General features: G+C 64.3%; 3 protein-coding genes across 4 annotated transcripts; 1 reads left to right on the top strand and 2 right to left on the bottom strand.

The window, feature by feature from the left end:
- Window positions 1-1227: 1227 nt before the first annotated feature.
- Window positions 1228-4557, top strand: creA_1 (DNA-binding protein creA; the record flags this gene model as incomplete). Of its 2 annotated transcripts, XM_062768051.1 has the most annotated exons (4): window positions 1228-2182; window positions 2244-2414; window positions 2484-4336; window positions 4397-4427. In XM_062768051.1, exons 1-4 carry the CDS (start codon window positions 1949-1951, stop codon window positions 4425-4427), a joined length of 2289 nt encoding a protein of 762 aa, XP_062624035.1. In that variant the 5' UTR covers window positions 1228-1948. The 2 variants fall into 2 exon arrangements, with proteins under 2 accessions (XP_062624035.1, XP_062624036.1); XM_062768052.1 differs by having other exon boundaries at window positions 2484-4557.
- A 1628-nt stretch (window positions 4558-6185) lies between these two features.
- LOC62_01G001554 (uncharacterized protein) lies at window positions 6186-6921 on the bottom strand (the record flags this gene model as incomplete). The annotated part of the gene is made up of 2 exons (XM_062768050.1): window positions 6186-6777; window positions 6812-6921. The coding sequence occupies 2 exons, from the start codon at window positions 6919-6921 to the stop codon at window positions 6186-6188; spliced, it is 702 nt and encodes a 233-aa protein (XP_062624034.1).
- Window positions 6922-7365: 444 nt separating this feature from the next.
- On the bottom strand, window positions 7366-10551 carry CTF1-ALPHA_1 (Cutinase transcription factor 1 alpha). The gene is made up of 9 exons (XM_062768049.1): window positions 10427-10551; window positions 10333-10356; window positions 10202-10289; window positions 9651-10130; window positions 9560-9598; window positions 9172-9470; window positions 8634-9116; window positions 8111-8584; window positions 7366-8059 (listed from the first exon to the last, which is right to left on the bottom strand). The coding sequence occupies exons 1-9, from the start codon at window positions 10530-10532 to the stop codon at window positions 7536-7538; spliced, it is 2517 nt and encodes an 838-aa protein (XP_062624033.1). The 5' UTR covers window positions 10533-10551; the 3' UTR covers window positions 7366-7535.
- Window positions 10552-14110: the final 3559 nt, after the last annotated feature.

Raw genomic sequence — 14110 nt, 5'->3', positions numbered from 1 at the left:
ATGCCTGCAGGATCAAGGATACCGGAACAGGGCCGAGGGGGGGGGGGGGGGGTTGGTCGAGGTCCGGATAGTCGTGTCATTGAGTGGCATGCGCATGACAATGGCCGGGAAAGGCGGATACCAGAGTGGAGCCATGGTGCGGGCCGAGCCAAGCCGGGCGAAGGTGACTCGGTCGACACGGCGTGTTGACGGCCGATAGGACGAGGAGAGGGAAGGGCGGGGCTTGGCTGTGTGAGTCGTGTGTGGCCAGACAAGCGTTCAAAGCGGCAGTGGGCAACGCCCGCCCTCCCTGTCGCGCTGACATGACCGCACGCCAGTTGCCACCATATCGCGCCATTGACACCGCCAGGCGCAGGCGGGGGCGGCGGGGGGAGGCGGGGAAATGCACCCGTCCGAGAATGTGTCTACTAGCCTGGACCCTTAATCGTCTAGAGAGATATGTGGTGCCCTGAGACAGCCGACTCGACAACCCGGCGGCAGACGTGAGGGGCACGCAGCGGGGGGGTAGGGGGGGGGGGGGGGGGACAGCCCCAGGGGCTTCGAGGCTCTGGCACCACGCACGTCAGGTCGCTACGGTGGAAAAAAAAATAAAAATGGCCCATATCCCACTGACGTCTTGAAAGGGTCCATCGAGTGGACGACGAAAAAAAATTGGACGGGGCTCATCGGAGCGAATAGGGCGAGAGAGAGTTGGCTGGCTGGCTGGTTGGCTGACTTGCTGCCCGATTCAGGCGAGGGCAGCGAGCGAGAAGAAGGCCGAGTCGGTCAGCAAAGCAAGCACGAACACACGTACACACAGCACCTGACAGTCAGGGCAAGAAGGAGAGCGCGGGGCGAAAGGGAGGCCAAGGGCCCAACACGGTCAACAGAACTGGCAGCTGGCTGGCTGGCTGGCTGAATGGCATGCCATTGTGCCGACAAATCGACCGACCCACGCTGGCATTGCTACACCAAGTTACTGCTGCTGCTGCCTGCCGCCCAGCCCCCCTCGCCCGCGTTGCGACCGCATTACGAGCCCGGCTGACAGCAGGCTCGCAATCACGCCGCCACTGGCGTGCCGCCCCCACGACGACCAACCGACCCGATCCTGCCTGGCTGCCTGCCAACGCCCTCACCCACCTGGCCACCTGCCACCTGCCGCCGCCGCCGCCCGTCTGCGCCCACCCACACCCACCCCCAGCACTTTTTGTCTTATCCTACTCCACTCTGTCGCCAACAACATTCTCTTCCCCGACTCCACAATCACAACAACTCCGTCTCCTGGTACCAGTCATTGGTTCCACATACCTCTGTCGCTGGCATCCATCACGGCCACTGCATTCCAACGCGACAACGCACCAGCGCAGCACCCCTGGTTTTAAACGCACGCATCGTTTGCGCAATCGGGCACTACCGCGACACACGTTCCCCCCCCCCCCCCCCCTGCTGGCACGGCACTCGCCTCCCCTCCCGGCCCCGCGCTCCTACCCCACCCTCTCATATCTCCATTGCCGCATCCCACAAGAGATACTTCCCACCCATCCATCACGTCTCTTCTCTCTTCTCTTCTACAACATCATCCATCCAACACGGTAGCACCGACACATCAAGTCTTTTCCTCCATTCGCCATCCGACTTGATTTCTTTGCCACCACCACCACATTGTTTGGCCACCCCCCCTCCCGGCACGCCACCCCACACACGTCGACACCGACTTTAGACTCTCGTGTCTCCCCCCCGTTCCTCTTTATTTTTTTTTGCAACAACCCACGTCCATCCTTATCCTACACTCCCACCCCCACCCCCCACCCCGCGTCCGAACAAGCCGGCGCAATTGATACTACTCCACGCAGTTACCCCCCTCCTCCATCCCACGGGTACCCGCTAGTCTTTAGTGCTTTGCTCTTGCACACAAAAGGCTTACATCACCCCTGAAACGCATCTTTTTCGCGTCTTTGCTTCTTCGGCCATGTCGTCTCATCCAGCAACCATGGCGTCGGCCAACGACGGCGGCGCTGAAAACAACAACCCCCTCGCTTCGCTCCCCACCCCCGTGCCCGATCCCATCACGGGCCGTCTCGACCCAAACGACCCCGCGGTCAAGGCGCTCACAGACGCCGCGCTCAACATGGACAAGAGCAAGATTCCTCGTCCATACAAGTGCCCCTTGTGTGACCGTGCTTTCTACCGTCTTGAGCACCAGGTTAGTGTTATTGGCCGCGCCCTTATCGCACGAGGCAAGACGCAATACTAACGCGCGATAGACTCGTCACATTCGCACCCACACGGGCGAAAAGCCGCACGCGTGCACCCACCCCGGCTGCGACAAACGTTTCTCACGTTCAGACGAGTTGACCCGACATGCCCGCATCCACCTGCCCCCTGCAGCTGAGAACGGATCAAAGGCCAAGGCAACAAGACACGACGACGAAGACGTGAGTGGTTTTTGTTCTCCAGTGGGGGTCCGAGTGGCGGCGTAACCAGGTGGCTGATATCAACCCCAGCACGAGATGGAGGACCGCCGTGGAGGCCACCTCCCCCACCTCGGCCCCTCGTACGGTATGGACTTTGACCGCCACGACAACTACAGCGGCTCTTACCTTCCCCCGCTCCCCATGGGCAACGGTGCTTCGGGTGGCATGAACGACATTTCTGCCCTCGCCGCCGCCGCTTCGGACCAGCTTTACGAGCTTGAGAGGCACGAGGCTTTCCGTCGTGCCGAGTACGAGCTTCGCCACCGTCAGATTGCGGCTGGTGCCGGCCGCAAGAGCAACGGCGGCAGCCCCGGTTCGTCGACCCCTGCCAACAACAGCTTCTCGGCTCCCAACCAGCAGAGCTACGGCTTCTCGAGCAACGACCGCGAGCGCTTCTCGCAGGGAGCCCCTGCACCGGGCGGCGGCCAAATCGTTTTCCCCGTCTCGGCCCCGCAGCCTGCGACCGCCAACCACCCAGCGGTGCCCGCGGGTACGCTCGCTGACCCCACGTACCTGGTCCCCCCGACCTGCTGCCACGAGGACTGCCACAAGAGCTACCGCAAGCGCCTCAAGGTCGCTCGCCAGACTGCCGCGTGCCCCAACTGCCTTGGCGGAGGCCACGGTAACGGAGTGAACAACGGCCACAGCGCCGGCGGTGCTGGTCACGGCTCGGGCTCTGGTGGCAACGACGGCCACCACTCGAGCAACGGTAGCACGCCCAAGGACCGTTCCAACCTTGGTTCGGCCGAGGACCTGACCAAGCTCTCTGGCGGTGCTCCTGGCGGCAGCTCGTACCACCTGCACCACGCCAGCCTGCAGCAGCAGCTTGCTCGTCTTCAGCAGCAGCACTCGCTCCAGGTGCAGAAGCAGAAGCACGCTGCTCCTCCCCGCCAGTCTGGCGGTGGTGGTGGTGGCAGCCACAACGGCCACCACGGCCACCACCTCTACCCCTCGCAGCACCCGGTCAACCTGCACAGCCACCGCTCTTCCCACGCCTCGCTCGCACCCTCTGCCGAGCCGTCGCGGGCACCCAGCCCGTCTTCTGACGACTCGTCGGATGACGAGATGCCGCCTGCTGGCCATTTTGAGCCCCACTTCCCGGCTACGAGCCCCGTGCTCGCCGGTATGCGCGGCATGAGCCTCTTTGCTGGCCGAAACGCTGTAACTGCCCCAGTTTCTGCAGTGACGAGCCCGATCCACTCTCGCAACCCTTCGCGTGCCAACTCGCGCGCTGGCAGCCCCGTGGAAGGAGGCCACTCTGCTTCGTCCGGAAAACACGGCCACGGCTCGCACACTGCGCGTGACGCCAAGAACCGTGCTCACCCGTACACGCACCACGGTCACCACGGCCACCACTCTGCGTTGAGCTCGATGCCCGCATCTCCCCGCGTTGGAGCCTCCAAGTCGCGTATGTCGCCTCCCAAGCTGCCCGACTCGCACCACAAGTCGGTCGAAGAGATTCTCAACTCGTCGTCGATCCCTCCACCCCCGCCTCACAACGACCGCACGCTGCCTCCCCCCACAACATCGGCGTCGTTCTCGTCGCTCCACGGTGTGGGCGGATACTCGCTCTCGACGCACGTTAGCCCCGTTGGCTCGCGTTCGTCTTCGCCCGTGCACTCTACGTCGACCAACAACCACTCGCAGCTTGCGCACTCTGTGCGTGCGGCGTTTGGCATGACGCCCTTGCTCCGCGGCTCCGAGACACCGTCGACGGCTACGACGACCAACCCCTCGCCCAAGAGCGTTCTGACTGCGTCGTCGCCTCCCACTCGCCTCCCACCGCTCGGCCACCACAATGACCACGGCAAGCCGTCGCTCCCTTCGTTTTCCAGCAGCCGGCATACATCGCCTGTGCACCTGATGGAGCTGGACGGACAGGCGTAAGCCAATAGAACGAGGCGTGAGCAGAGTTGACAGGCGACATAGAGTCCGTCGTCAAGGTCAACATGGGAGCTGATAGGGTGGGTGTAATCACCGCTTCGCCACTTGGATTACGAGATTGCACCCTTACCCCCTTTCCCACCTATAGAGTGTGCTAGACTGGTTTCTTTTATTTTTTGGATACAAGCCGAACAGTTCCTATGTAACGTGTCGTTGATGACGGTCACCGATGACGAGGATGACGAGGGTGGGGTGGTGTGCATGTGGGCGCCGAGGGGTGGCGCGTGAGGGGCGGGCGCCGGGGCACCGGGTGTCTATTGGCCGTGGGTGACCGGCAGACGAGCGAGCAGGCGAGCAGGCTTGATACAACAAGTGAGACATGGCTGGACGGGTTGACGGCGTGGTGGGCTGGGTGGGCTGGACCGGCGACGAGCACCTGGGCCACGGCCCGCCGGCTTGCTGGCCGGCCCAGGGCACCGCGCTAACGATCGGTCGGTGATCAACAGCGGGCGGGCGGGCGCCACTGACTGTGCTGTGCAGGAGGTGGTGCTGCTGCGTGCGGCAGCGACCAACCAACAGACGTGCGAGTTGCTCCTGCTCCTGCTGCTGCGGCGACCAAACGCACCGCGTATGCGTGTGGCGAGCGTCGTTGCGGACTTGGTGACGTCGACCGGGCATGCCGGGGTTGGGCTGGCGGCGTGGTGCGTGCGTGGGCCCCGTCGTCCGTCGCCATGTCCGACCCGATGCGACGGCGACAACGCCCACCATCTCCGCCCCCGTTGCATGAGCGACGGCTGCGGCGTGGCTTTTGGGGCCCAGCGGTGTTACACGTGCGCGTGCAGTCATTCGAGGGCATGTAGCGAGCAAGCAGAGCAGGACGCCGGTTTCGCGGACACCTCGCCGCCCACATGCGCGCGAACGTGCGCTCGCTGACGCTGATCATGCCACACGACACGACACCGGCCTCATCGGGCAGAGCAGAGCGTAGTAGACCCGAACACACACGGTAGCGACGTCGTAGCGAGGTAGCGAGGTCGCAGCGGAGGTGCCGCACTCGCCCGCCCGCCGTCGTCAGTCGTCGTCAGATAGGCTGGATAAGGACGACCCTGGGCCTAGGGTCGATAAGGGTTAGCTCATGCGTGCCCTAGTCTCCTCCCCTGGAATGTGGGTGTGGCGGGGGAGCGGCGAGAGCGAGCGAGTAAACTCGACTCGACAACAGGCCGGCACGGCAGTGTTCGTGCTCGTAATTGTTGCGACTGTTCGCCAACGAGCGCGGCTTGGCGCAGCGCGGCGTGGCGGATGGCCGGGCAGCAGTCTGCGCTCTCGCGGCGACTCGTCCGCCGAGCAGCAACAGCCGTCTCGTCGCTGCCCTGGCCCCCCTATTCCCCGACTCCCCGCGCACCGTCACCCACAAGGAATGTCGTTGACGCGGCACGAAACTGCACGGCACGGGGCACGGCGCGCCGCCGATCACTCGCGCGGCGGGCAGCGGGGGTGGGCGTGGCAGCGAGCCAGCGCTGTTAGCTGCTAGTGACTAGCTCCGTCTCAGACGGTTACAGCGGGTTACAGGACTGTAGGACACAGTTCCGAGGTTATGCCGCCGCTGCAGCGAGCAAGGTTAGGTTTCATGTCGGCTCGCCGTAGGTCGGTAGTAGTACATCTGGGGCATGTGTGCCGTGCCGGTCTAGTCGGCGGCGGTGGTGGCGACAGCGACGGCGACGGCGCTTGCTCCGCGCCGCCTGTCATCGGACACAGCGCCGACATCTCCTAGCGCCAGCGCCCTCGCGCGCGCGCTCATGACATACGCGAGCCGGCGGCATCACGACAACAACTGTACATTGCTACAACCTACCTCCCCTCGGCGTCGTCGGCAGCGCGCACAAACTCCTCAAACGCCCTATCGAACCCCTTCTCATCCCAGTCCGCCTCGCCAGAGGCACGCACGAGCGCCCAAACGTAGCTGGGCCGAATGAGGCGCCACACGTCGAGCGGCAGGCTCTTGGCGTCGAGCCCGCGCGCGCCGGCTTTCGCAGCGACCCAGCGCTCCTTCTTGGAGCCTTTGGGCCAGCGCACGTCCTTGTCCCTGCGCTCTTTGAGCGCGCTCAGCGCGAGCTCGAGGTCCTTTGCCGTGCTGGCGAGCACGAAGGCCGATAACGGCGCAAGGCGGTGCGCGCGTAGCTCGGCGCCCAGGTGTAGCGTGAGCGTCGAGAGCGCGGGGCCGCAGCCCCACTTGATGAGGAAGTGGACTAGGGCGTTGAGGGCGTGGAGATGCGTGTCGGGCTCGAGACTGCCGCTGGGCAGGGGAAGGGAGAGAGACCCCGCCGTTATGAGCTGCAGAAACAGGCGCAGCGTCGGCGCTGACTCGATGGCGGGGTCGAAGAAGTGGATTGGTGGTGTCGAGGCGAGGTCTTGCGCTGAGGCCTGCGCGCGGAACTGCGCGCTTAGGGTCAGCGAGGGAGAAGGGGGTGGCTCACCTCGCGGCCAAGAGGTGGAACGCCTCGATCGTGAAGCTCTCCCCGTCGGCGCTGATGAGGAGGATCGGCGCCGGCGCGCTCGATGACGAGGGGGAGGGGAGGGGAGGCATGCCGGCGACCTCGCCTTGTCGTAGCCCTTGCTGTTGCTGGGTGTAATGCGCCGCGACACGCGCTTGCTCTGCCGCGAGCTTGTCGGTGCTGTCGCCCTTGTCGCCTGCCGTTGTGGTGCTGTTTGTTCACGGGCCCGGTGCTCCGAGTCGCGTTGAGCGTTATGTATCGTGCCCGACGCTGCCGCGGCGCATCGCCCCCGAGACACCTGCAACGCGGAATGCATGAATCAATCTCTGCGCAGGTCGCATCGCCTCGTTGCCCGCCCAAGCCCACATGATCTCGGTGAGACACCACGCTGACGCCAGCGGCCCCGCGTCCCACTATGCCACTATGCTCCACCCCAGTCACCCCACTTCAACTCCCATCTCTGCCACCCACTTTAGATACCCCACCGATAAATGACCTCCTCCCCCCGACCCCGCCCCCACTCACCGGTGCCCCAGTTACAAACAATCTCTCTGCATTATTTTCCAACCAAGAAACCCAAGACGGCTATCCTAGTACAGATAGTATGGCATGTTCCACGCAATGTCCGGCCGATATCCCGCTACTACACTCGCGAGCCGGCGATTATCCCACTCGCTAGATCGTATCCTCGCGCCTGCTCACTGCCTCACTGCTGCTGAGGCGTCCATGCCCCCTGCTCGGGCGTGTACCCCTCGGGCATGCCCATCCACGCGTCGCCGCCAGACTGAAGCGCGAGGCCGAGCCACGCGTCGAACTGGTCTTGCGACAAGTCGGCTTGCGGCTGGCCGCTCGTGCTCAGTGTCCGGCGGGGCAGCGCACGAAGCATCGGTACCTCGACAGTGCCGGGTGGCGCTCCTGGCTCATTCTCTGGCAAGCCAGGAATCGTGATGCGGCATGCGCGCGAGAACTCGAGGAGCAGCTCGGCAGCACGGTTGCCGGCTGGTCGCCTGGTGCCGAGCTTGCGCAGAACGAGGATGCTGGCACAGAGGCCCTGCAGCGCGACCGAGAGCACATTCTCGCCGCCCTGGATAGACGTCGAGCGCACATGCAGGATGACACCAATCAGGCCTGCACCCGCCTGTGTCAACTGTGAGATGGCATGAGCGCCGAAGAAGTCGAGGCGGCCCTGGCCATCGATAATCGAGTAGGTGCCGATGATGCCGAGTGCGGCTGGGGATGTCAGCGTGGTGCAATGTTCATCCGGGTCTCGACACCACTCACACTGCGTGGTCTGCTGCAACAATGCCTGCTCCTCAGCCGCGCCACCGGACGCCGCGGCACCACCAAGGAACTCTGTGAATGCGTGACGGGCCGACAACAGTCTGATGAACTGCTGGAGTGTGAAGACACGAGTGCGCTGGAAGAAGCGCACGCTGTCGGAATCGGAAACGGTCGAAGGCGAGAATGACCAGTCGCCGACCAGGCCGTCGGTGACGTGCGACAACAGCTCGAGTTCGTCGGTGACGCGGAACTTGCGCGACTGGCCCGACTGGACGAGGTCGACAAACGTCAAGTTTGACTCGTCAACGTCGCGGATGACACGGTTGACGCGGCGGACCGTACGCTCGAGGATCATGTGCAGACGCACACCAGCGACGAAACCGGCCATGACAGACGGGCGGTCTGGAGGCTGCGTTCCGATGCCCTTCTCCACCGAGATGTAGACGTCGTCGACAGCAGCTGGCTCGTCGAGCTCTGCAACGCGTAAGCACTACCCTAATGCCGGTACGCATGCCGCACTCACGAATGTCATCCAGGCGCAGGAGCGATGGGCGGCCGTACGTGCAGCTCGCTGCGACGGCCTGGCAGTACAATGCCCAGAGCGTCCGCTTCTGCTCTTCCAACTCGACCGCAGTAAACCCGTACTCGTCCTTGCGGCGGTGGAGGCCCATGTCCATGGCAATGCTGACCGCCTGGCTGAGGAGCGACCATACCTGGTTAGTCCTCGCGATGCCCTCCTGCACGACCGAGAGGTTGAACAAGGCCTGCACGATGGCCAGATCGGACCGCTCGGCAGCTGCCTGCTGGGTCACGTCCTTCGCCAAGTTGATGATGTCAAACGCGAGGATCTGTCCCGTCGACGTCGTCTGCCTCAGACGCGCGTCCGGTGTGTACCGCGACGACAGCGAGCAGATGGACAGCACCAGTGCAATGAACGACGGGTTCTTGCGGTGCTCGGGGTCGAGGTACGAGTTCATGAACGTCGGCGCGTGAATGATCGGCCATACTGGATGTGTCAGCGTGGCGTACACACCTCTCTCTCTAGGACGCCGCCAACTCACGCAAGTGCGAGATGGTAAAGTAGCACCGAACCAACGCGTCGATGAGATCAGGGGGAACGATCGTCGTGATACGGCCCCAGAGGAACTCGTCGCGCGTACTTGACGGGGACAGGGCCGATGCCGGTCCACCCCGGCCGGCGATCTGGTCGATCCCTTCGTTGTTCTCCACATTGATGCCGATGGCGTTTGATAGCGACGTCCACTCGTCTGCCGAGGGGCCCTCGCCATTGGTACCCATGGGCTGGTTCCACCCAGCCCCGGAGCCGTTGATCTTGAGCCGCTCGAGCAAGGGCATGCCACTGTACAGCTGTTAGCGAGGCGGGTCCGTGCGCACCACGTCGTGCATCGTCGTCGGACGAGTGCGCCCAAAAGTCTTGGCCAAACATACCTCGACGGGCCGAGCCACTTTGTCTGACCCTCGTTGTCGCTGTCGGGTTGTCAGCACACGGGATTCGGAGTCCCCGATCCCAAAAACATACCGATACAGGAGATCCGCCGGCGCCGAGGTGTTCTTCGGGGGCTGCGCGTACGGCTGCGCCTCGTACATCCCATACCCTGACATGCTCGGCAACGCCTGCGACGAGGTGGGAACGCCGAACGGGTCGAACACAATGGAGGGGACATAGTCGCCCGACGTGACCGGTCCGGGGCCGCCGCCCGTCGAGACGACGGGCGATCCGGCCGCCTGGCTCGCGAGTGCGTCAAGCGACTGGAGGGGCGAGTCGCCCGGCCCCTTGGGTGGTGGCGGGTGAGCCCTGCTCGGGCCGGCGTGGCTGTCGGCGTCCGACGACGGCGAGGTATCGCTCCCGCGGGTGATGTTGGCGGCGACGCGGATCTGGTCCAGCTCACGGCGCGAGAGGGACAGCGCCGCGCCCGAGCCGCCGCTCCCCCCGTTCGAGATGGACGCGAGCAGCGACTCGAGGTTCCGTAACCTGCTCTCGACGTCACGGTTGCGTGGTCTGGGCGGTTGTCAGCAGCGGTTGCTGTTGGAGCGGCACTCGCCGCGCCTCGCCAGATGTCGTCGACTCACTTTGGCCTCGGGCCGCGCTTCAACACTGGCGCATCGTGCGTGCACGTCACACCTGCCTCGGCGCAGTTCCGGCATGGCACTTGTTGGTCTGGTCGTCAGTATGGCGTCAACGATGAATGCAAGATACACACCACATCGTGCTTTGCGTTTCCGGCCTGTGTCGTCTGTCAGCAAGAGATCTCGCAGATCACGCCTTGTAGAGTCGTGGTGTGATGTGCCACCCACATCGGTCGCACGCGCGCGGGACCCAAGAGCGGGGTGCCTTGCCCGATGATGGCTCTTGGGACGCAGCGTCTGTCACTGTTGGTTTCTTGTCTGCTGCTTGATCCATCGGGTGGGTGTTGTGGGTGGGGATGGGTCGTGAGAGGGGTGAGTGAGAGGAATGATGTGAGATGAGATGTCGTCGATGCCCAGGTCAGGTCACTGGCGGATCTCGCCAATCCAGGCGACCCGGTTTGCTCCCCTTAACACACAAAGTGGGTGGGTGGGTGCAGCTGGCGTGGCTGAGCCGCCTGACTGCACCCCCACAGGCACCACATAATAATACAATACACATTTCAGGCAGAAATAGTATTTCAATTAGGAATAAAATACTTCCGCTAATAACCCCCACCGCCAAGTCCCCCGCGCTTTTGCCCCGCTCCTAACCGGACTGACTGTAACAACAACAGGCACACTGCCGTCGGACCGGAAGAGAGGGAGCACCTCTCTTGGCAGCAACCGAGTCGAGCAAAGCCCCACTAAGCGCATGCACACGACACACAAGACATAGAAGAACAAGTAGACTGATAGACAAAGAGAGACACAAAACGCGTTGCGTGGGCAAAATTTTCCCCAATGGGATCTATGTTGGTTGACGCGCGCCGCCGCCGCCTCTCAAATTGCCTCAGCCAGGCGGTGGCGGCGCGCGCGCGCGGGCACTTGCATCTTGGCAGTAAAAAGAGGTCTGTGCCCAAAGAGAGAGGGGCGACTGCACGACACAGACCGTCACAAGCACAGAGGTGATGCGCGCTGCCCGCTGCGCGACTTGGTCGGCACTGCAGAGGACAATGGAGTCGTTGTTGCCGATCACTGTGATCATTGAGGGTCGACACCTCCCTCTCTCTCTTGCCGCTGGCAAAAGCTGCAGCGGCACTCCCCCGCCACCTCTGCTCGCTGACGCTGCAGCCGAGGCAGGCGGACATAGTGCGACACACACACAAAGGTAGCGAGCAAAGCACTCCGAGGGAGCTCGCTCGCTCCTCGCTACATCCCTTCTGCCGAGGTCGTTCCGTCTCGACCGCGCGTCCGCGGGTATGATTCCCGCCTAGCAAAGGGCGAGCGAGCATCCGCCGTCTAGCACGTTTCGCTCTTCGGAATGACACTTTCCTCGACCACTGACGACATGACGCCGCGCGTTCGGTGGCGGAGGCGGAGGCGGCGACGGCGCCACTCTTTGTTGGCGTTGTTATTGTTGTGCTGTCCCTCACCGCACCGACGACCGCGCTCACGACCACAACTGACAGTCTTGACGACGACTCGCTCATACACAGCGAGTAGCGCTCTGCGCGCCCCATCGCCCCACTCATCCCCCATCCCCATGCATTCGGTGCTGCGAGTCGTTCTCTCGGAGAGGAGGACGGACACCAGACCAGTTTGTCCGATGACGCATAGCAGGAGTGGGTCGCGACCCTGACATGGGGCCGAAAGCTGGAACCCGGTCGCCTCCACCCATCCGCCCAGCCACGCAGCCAGCCAGCGCGAACCAGCCAGCCAGCGAGCAGCGAAGCAGCCACCCCACGCGAGGCTAGAAAAGGCCGGCGCCGAGAACGTGCCGAGAAATCGCTGCACTGAAGCAGGCTCGCGCTGCTCGAGCCGCTCGCTGCCCGTGTCGATCAGGCTCGCGTGCCACGGCTGCAGCCGGCTATGCTACGCCGCAGCCGTGCGCGCCTGAAGTTGCCGACACACGACAGTCGGACTTGGCACTGAGGGTCGGGTCGGCCTTTGATCGCGAGGTCGCGGTCGTCGTCGACTCCGTGTGGCGTGGTCTGCGGCGCGCCGATGCTGAGGCCGGCGCGCCTTGCGTACCGGTGACAGGCGGGGCAAGCATGTGATGCGACGGCATCGGGGGCCAAGCACCCCGTGGTGACTGTTTGGAAGCAAGCCTGCGCCGAGCCGGCTCGTGCCTCCGCGCCGAGCCCATGTGCTCCGTTCCGAGCTTGGCATCGGGCCACGCCCAGGGGAGCAACAGTCGGCGCCGGACGGCACCGGGAGCGAAGGTGAGCGGCGTGACCTTGCGCAGACGTTGGCGAGGGAGGGAGGGAGAAAGTGCTCACGCGAATGACGACCTCGGTGGGAGCTCGGTCGGCGCGCTGTGCGTGGCGGGTCGTGCTCACTCGTCACTAGGCCTCTTAGCGAGTCGGTACGCTCATTTGTACGCAGCCCGCCGTCCTACCAACACATGCTGCCCAAGACTGTGCGGAGAATGTAAATCAGTGCGGTGCGACGGTGCACAAGACCGAGGTGTCAGCGAGCACGCCAGCTGGCATCACGTCGATGCGAGCGATACGCGGCCTGCCGGCAACTCGCCAAGACGCGACTTCACGTAGCTCGGTCGGTATTTATTGATGGCGCGCCAGATGATGATGCTCGGCACCTCCGCCCCGCAACAGCATGTCAAAACGCTCCAGCATCGAGCTACACCCGCGCCGGCGCTCGCTCGAGCTCGGTCCCGGCGCGTCCGCGCCCCAGCCACCGGGCGAGTCATCGCCCACACGCGACGCCGAAGCCGACGGCCGCGAGCTGCCCGCCCTCCCCCCATCTGACAGGGGGCGCGACGCGTGGAACTTTCTCATCGCAGCCACGGCGCTCGAGACGACCGTCTGGGGGTTCCCGTACACCATCGGCATATTGCACAACTACTGGGCGCGCGAGATGTTCCCCGGCGAGGAGGGGACGTTGACGTTCGCGGCGACGCTGCAGACTGGGTTGATGTTCATGAGCAGCGCGGTGCTGGGCCCGTGAGTGCGGCAGGACGTGGGCTGGCTGACGCGCCACAGCCTGTTCACCGCGTTCCCCCACCGCTCGAGACTCATCCAGGTCGTCGGGCTCGTCGTGTCCTCCGCTGGGCTTGTCGCGGCGGGGTTCGTGACCCGTGCTGAGCAGCTCATACCCACCATGGGCGTGCTGTACCCGTTCGCAGGAGGCAAGTGGCGCCCCCTTCCTCCGTCGCGAGCTCACCCGGCATAGCGCTGTACCTCCCCTGCGCGACGCTCATCTACGAGTGGTTCAACGCGCGCCGCGGCCTCGCCACGGGCATCATGTTCGCAGGCACAGGGGTCGGGGGCACGCTCTTCCCGTTCCTCGTGGACGCGCTGCTCCAGCGGTTCGGATACAAGGCGACCATGGTATCCGTCGGGGTGGGGTTCGCGACGCTCAACGCCGTCGCGCTGCTGTTCGTCAAGCGTCGGATTCCGCTCCCCGCGTATGTGGCGGGCCAGCGCCGCCCGCTGCCGCGGATCGACTGGGGTGTGGCGACGACCTGGCCGTTCTGGTGCGCGTTCTGCATCCTCCTCCTCACCTCCATGGGCAACTTTAACCCGACGCTATGGATCCCCAGTGGGTAGCGCGTGCGACGGGGCTGACGATAGCCTTCGCAGATGCCGTCGGCGCCACCAACCCAGGGGGCGTGGCGCTCATCAGCATTATGAACGCCGCCTCGGTGCCCGGCAACGCGCTCACGGGGTGGATCTCGGACCGTGCCCCGGCGAGAGTGACGGTCTTTGGGTCAAGCATGCTCGCAGCGCTCGCGGTGCTCGTGCCCTGGGGCCTGGGGACGACCAACGCCCCGCTCGTGCTCTTCAGCATTGTCTGGGGTCTCACGGCGCTGTCGTTCGTGTCCCTCTGGTCCAAGCTCATCTCGCGTATCTG

The sequence above is a fragment of the Vanrija pseudolonga genome, chromosome 1, assembly GCF_020906515.1.
Source record: "Vanrija pseudolonga chromosome 1, complete sequence".
In the NCBI taxonomy this organism is placed as follows: Eukaryota; Fungi; Basidiomycota; class Tremellomycetes; order Trichosporonales; family Trichosporonaceae; genus Vanrija; species Vanrija pseudolonga.
This window is presented reverse-complemented; position numbering and strand designations above follow the sequence as displayed.

Bases quoted from the DNA above. Each gene is read 5' to 3' on its own strand.
- CTF1-ALPHA_1 (XM_062768049.1), bottom strand. From the start codon at position 10,532: ATGGATCAAGCAGCAGACAAGAAACCAACAGTGACAGACGCTGCGTCC. The intron at 9,117-9,171 runs GTGAGTTGGCGG...TGACACATCCAG, and splicing joins CTTTACCATCTCGCACTTGC to TATGGCCGATCATTCACGCG. The intron at 8,060-8,110 runs GTGAGTGGTGTC...TGACATCCCCAG, and splicing joins GTTGCAGCAGACCACGCAGT to CCGCACTCGGCATCATCGGC.